Source organism: Triticum urartu, unplaced genomic scaffold (assembly GCF_003073215.2).
Source record: "Triticum urartu cultivar G1812 unplaced genomic scaffold, Tu2.1 TuUngrouped_contig_5936, whole genome shotgun sequence".
Lineage (NCBI taxonomy): Eukaryota > Viridiplantae > Streptophyta > Magnoliopsida > Poales > Poaceae > Triticum > Triticum urartu.
In genome coordinates, this window is record NW_024116652.1 from 1 (window position 1) to 5,930 (window position 5,930).

At 37.6% G+C, this 5,930-nt stretch overlaps 1 protein-coding gene across 1 annotated transcript; it reads right to left on the reverse strand.

Annotated features, from left to right (window-relative positions):
• Nucleotides 1-7: 7 nt before the first annotated feature.
• LOC125529900 lies at nucleotides 8-533 on the reverse strand (the record flags this gene model as incomplete). The annotated part of the gene is made up of 2 exons (XM_048694320.1): nucleotides 186-533; nucleotides 8-100 (listed from the first exon to the last, which is right to left on the reverse strand). Coding segments are annotated over exons 1-2 (357 nt in total), but the record flags the coding sequence as incomplete, so codon positions are not given.
• Between the last annotated feature and the right edge of the window lie 5,397 nt (nucleotides 534-5,930).

The window sequence follows — 5,930 nt, forward strand, 5'->3', positions numbered from 1 at the left end:
CGTGGACCCGCGGCGCGCGTGCCGTCGCGGGCGACGTGGAGCCGCCGAAGTAGAGCAGGTCCGGGATGTACACGTCGTAGTGCTTCGCCAGCGCACCAACCTAGACAGCATGAATCGATTAATCAACCATAACTACGGAATGTACGTAGCATAACAATGTACCACTGCAAGTACAAAGTGCAAACCTGGAACTGCCAGGTGACTATGCCTTCGGCAGCGAAGCCGTGCACGAGCACCACTGATGGCCGGCGCACTCCTTGGGATTTGGACGTCTCGCTCTGCTTCTCTTCGGGCGCGACGGTGGAGTTGTTGCCAGGGACCTTATCCTTGGGCACCCAGAAGGTGAGCACCGTGCCGGCGCCGTCGACGTCGACGGTGTGCTGCCGGAGGCCTGCCCACTTGATGAGGAAGTGCAGCAGCGGCTTCTGCGCCTCCACCAGGTTCACCATCGTATCCTAGCTACCTGTGCTCCTTGACTGCTAGGTGGTTCCTGGATCTACGCACGATTCAATGCTGCTGCGTGGGAGAGCCAGTGTAGGTGGTGTTGATCTTATATAAGAGTGGCAGACGACCTGGCTGCTGCGCGGCCGGTCAAGGATACTATTCAGAGGAACTTTTCTTAATGGCATTCAACTCCTTCCGGTGGTAGTTGCAGGTTCTTCTACCGATCTTGAAATTTTCTTCAAGGCATTCATTTCCTTCTGGTGGTAGTAGTTGCAAGTTGTTCTTCCACCGATCTGGGTGAAATAAAAATGTTTTCACGCACCGAACGGAACACTTTCTTTTGCTAACCTATCACTATCGCAGGGCCGTTATCAAGCGAATCAGACACAACTATTTGTTGGTTAGCAATTGTGGATGGGGTTAGATGAGCTGCCCTTGCCTACTTAGAGCAACCGCGAATGCTCACATGGGCGTGCAATGCTGCCATGTACGCGGATTAATTCCACGCCAGAGGAAAGACGACATCCTCATGTCTGTTCGAAATAAATTAATATATGTCAATAGTTAATTAGCATACCTTTATCTTTACCTAATAATAGAGTAAATTGGGTCTCTTTCATCCGTCATGGCATTTTTCAGAAAAGTCCCTCTATTTTAGAGAATTCAACCCGCAGTCCTGTTTTAAATTAAAACGAATCGTTATTTTCATATTTTACATAGAAGTCCTTGTCTTTTTTTTAAAATCAACGCGCCGTTCGGATTTAAGTCACACCCGAACCGTTATTTTACATTTTTTGAACCCACCTAATGTTTTAGGTAATTCATCCGCGAATCATATTTAAGTCAAACAAATGCTTTTTAAAATCATCCATATTTTTTAAACCGTAACTCCGATTTGAACATGTTATATATGAAATTTGATTAGAAAAATATGTAGAATATGAATATGAGATTATTTTTACCTGTTAAGTATTTTTAAATATTATTTTGGAATATATTTGATTCAAACCAAGTGATTTTCTAAATTATCTGTATCTTTTAAACCGTAACTTCGATTTTAACATATTATATCTGAATTTTTATTAGAAAAATGTGTGGAATCTAAATATGATGTTAACTTTACATGTTAAATATTTTTAAAATATTGTTATGAAAGCAAACTTATAATTTATAGCGCAAGATCCGTTTTTTTCATACCGGCGGCGATCCAGATTGCAAATAAACACCCCACTATAACCATATAGGGAAAAGAAAACATTGATAAGTACACATGCATACCTCTGAAAAATGACGCAGGGGAAAACAACAGATTTCTCATCGCGAGAGTGAGAGAAAGCGAACGAGAGAGAGAGAGAGAGAGAGAGAGAGAGAGAGGGAGAGGGAGAGAGAGACGTCTTAGGATTAACCATATTCAACACACGTTTTTTATTGTTTTGTGTGAACACCGAGGCCATCGCTCGCGAGGGTGAGAAGGAGGATAAGCGGCAACACAAATATGATGCCTCGCAAAAATAAAGAAGATTGACCTATTGTGGTCTTGAGTGATGGTTGTTGAGTTAAGGGTATGTGTTATGTTTTCTCTTCCGTTGCAACGCGCGGGCTTTTTTGCTAGTGCTAATTAATGATGCGATGTCCAAACCCAAACAATCATGTCCTGTGGAAGCATCCCTTTACACTTAACATGTACTCGTAACTGCCATATCCCTTTGGAGGCATCCCCTCACCCAATTTGTTTGATCTCCAGTGTACGCGCCTCGCTTGATCCTTTGGAAAATAAAATAAAAAGGACTCCAAGAAAATGCTCGGTTTTCCTGATTGTCATTAGATTCATCAACTCGAGCCAGCCAGTAGATTTTAACTGGTAGAGCCTCCTCATCCTGACGCTTTGGCCAGATGGCATGATGCTCGACAGTCACATGCAACCTGGACTTGAAATTCACACAATCAATAGTAGTACGTCCGCTTCAACTGTACTATTTGCAAACCTATCACTATCGGTTGAGCCGCTATCAAGCGATTCAGATATTGCTATTGTTGATTGGCAATCGTGGATGGAGTTAGATGAGCTGCTATTGCCTACTCAAACCAACCAGAGTATTGCTCGGCCAGTGCTCAGTTTTGCGTGCAATGCTGCCATGGACGCAAATTAATTACGCGCCACGGAATAGACGACTTCCTCAGGTTGGTCATAGTGAAGAGGAACGTAAACTATTTCTATGTTACTAGTCTATGTTATTACTTTTATAGTGGGTAGTGTAATATGTGTGATAACATAAATGTGTCATTTATTACTTTGTTGATTCATTTTGCATTGGGAAGCACTATGTGATGGTAACATATTATGTTACTACCTCCGTCCCGGTGTATAAGTCATTCGCGTAGTTCTAGGTCGATAATTTAACTATCTAAATATGTATTATATGTGACAAAAAATATATATTTAGAAACTACATCTGTGTGGAAATCTAGTGGTATACTTTTCATGACATATAACACATATTTAATTCCTCAAATCGATGACCTAGAACTACGCGAATGACTTATACACCCGGACGGAGGGAGTACTTTATTTGTCTCTCTCCTAATTAACTACTTGCCACCTCACCATTTTTGTTTATATGTCATCTATGTTACTAATTATGTTACTCCCACTATGACCAGCCTCATAGGAAATAAATTAGCACACATCTATTATTAATTAGTACATGCTAATTAAAGAACCTTCATTACTGAAGGGGCCCAACCCTAAACAGTCACGTCACTATGGACAGAATCCCTTCTCTCTCCCCTAATATATATGTACTCCTTGAACTAAATCCATAACAGTTATATCCCATCGCTTGAGGCATCCCCTCAGGGAATTTGTTCGATCTGCAGTGGACGTGCGTCATTATATTCTTCATAAAATAAAAGGGACTCCAAGCAAATGATGAGTTGTTGTGATTGTCATGAGATTCATCAGGTCGAGCCGGCCAGTATAGATTTTAATTGGTAGACGAACCTCGTCCAAAATGCGTGGGATAGCGCCATGATACTCGACAGTCACGTGCATCCTGGACTTGAAATTCACACATCAACAGTCCGTCACATGGATTCGACGCTTGAATTGGAATAGTATTGTCAAGCCTATCACTATCGGCAGGGCCACTATCAAGCGATTCAGAAACAGCTATCGTTGACTTGGAATTGTGGATGGAGTTTGTTGAGCTGCTCTTGCCTACTCAAAACAATCTGAGTATTGTTCGGCCAGTGCTCACTTCTGCGTGCAATGCTGCCATCGACACAATTAATTCCTCGGCACAGGAAAAACGACTTCCTAGTAACTGTTAGGAATACACAACACATTTCAGCTATTAGTTAACATATACTAATTAATGAATAGTAATTATTGAAGGATTGTCCAACCCCGAACAGTCACGCCCTAAGGACGTAACCCTTCTCTCTTTTAACAACTTGTTTAATATATGAACTTTGTTTAAGGCTTTGGTATTTTGAACTTAACTTTGTTTAACATTAATGGGTTGCAAATGCACCAGCCAACTGCCAACCTTCATTCATGTAATCATGGGCCACTCCTATAAGGACATCCATACACCTTTTCCTAGTTTTACATGGGGGCAATTTATGCACCCATTCTTACTCCCTCCGGTTCAAAAAAAATCAATTTATGGACATTTTTTAGTTAAACAATGAAACCGTCATCTTGCTATCATCTTTAATATTTAGTTTGACATCTAATAATTCATATTTTTAATCTATCTCAAATATTACATTAATAATATTGGTATTAAAGACATATACCACCATGAAACTATTGGTCAAATTTCATTTTAGATCGGAAGGATCCAACCTGCACACACACATACGTAGAATCTATTGGTCAAATTTAATAACGTTCGTACGTACAATATTTGCATTAGAAATTAGATACAAGTATGGAATAATGAACAATATTTAGGTAGGGTATCTGAAATGGTTCGGAACAAAATATTCATGGAGTTTCGTTCACTTTCTGCGTTTGCCTGCATTGTTCTGTTAACTATTGAGCTCGAGTAGAACATTGATTTAGTTCCCTGTCTATTTCCTTTAATAATTGAAGCACTATCACGGTTATTTAATAGAACTGCTGCAACCTGGAGTCTAACTAACTAGTGTATACATTCAAGATTATTCCTTCCTAATATATGTATAAACTCTTAGCAATCTATGTTATGTCTACTCTAATTAACCTTGCATCTTATACATCCCTACTATTATCAGCATTTTTTAGTCCATGAATTTTTTTATTTCTAACACCAGATTCTTTTTAAACACAAAAACAATTTTTTAATTCGATGAAAAACTTTTGAATCTAAGAACAATTTTTACTGTCACAAATAAATTATGAATCCAAGGACATGTTTCAAACACCAGGAACATTTTTTGAATTCATGAACAATTCTTAAATTTCAAGAGCAATGTTTTAATTTGATTAACATATTTTGGATTCTTGAATATTTTTTATGGATTCCGAGAATAATTTATGAATTAGAATAATTTTTCATTTCGGTAACACTTTCCAATCGCAGAAGTTTTTTTTGCTATCCTCAACAATCTATGAATCCAACATCAAATTTTTTAACTATCTTAACATTTCTTTGAATCCATGAACAATTTTTTTCATTTATGAACATTTTTTGAATTTCATGAACATTTAATATAAAGTGCAATTCTTGAGTTATTCACAGAAACATTGAATTATTAGAACATTTGTTAATACAAATAACTTTAGAAACCCACACACAGTTTATAAATTCCAAGAATAATTTTTGAATTAAAAGAACAGTTTTTGAATACCATGATTTTTTAATCCAAGAAAAAATTTCAGTTCCATGATATTTTTTGAATCTGGAGGACAATTATTGAATTCCAAGATCACATTTTGGGTTAATTTTTTTTTGAATCCAGAAACAAATCTCGAATTCCATGAAAAAATTGAATCCTGCAAACATTTTATGGATGCCAGAATTAATTTTAAAATGTCAGGAACAACTTTTCAATTTCAAGAATAATATGTTAATTATGTGGACATTTTCTTAACCCACAGTTTTCTTTTGAAATCTATGAACATATTTTGAATCGGAAGACAATTCGCAGAATAAAATTTGAATTACATGCATTTTTCAATTCCTTGAACACCTATTGAATCAAAGAACAAACAATTCCAAGAACAGATTTCGAATTATGAGATATTCTTTAATCTCATGAACAATTTTCAAATTCCAAGAATATATTTTGAATTATGAGTAGACCATTTGGACCCCAAGAACATCTTGTGAATTCATTTAAAACTTTTCATTTTTAAGAACGACTTTTGGATGTCATGTACCTTTTAAAAATGAGAACAACAATTTTTTATGGCGTAAGAATAAATTTTTAATTCAAGTACATTTTTGAAACACTTTTGCTTTGCTACCCCCGTCCACCCTCCACCCCCCCCCCCCGCG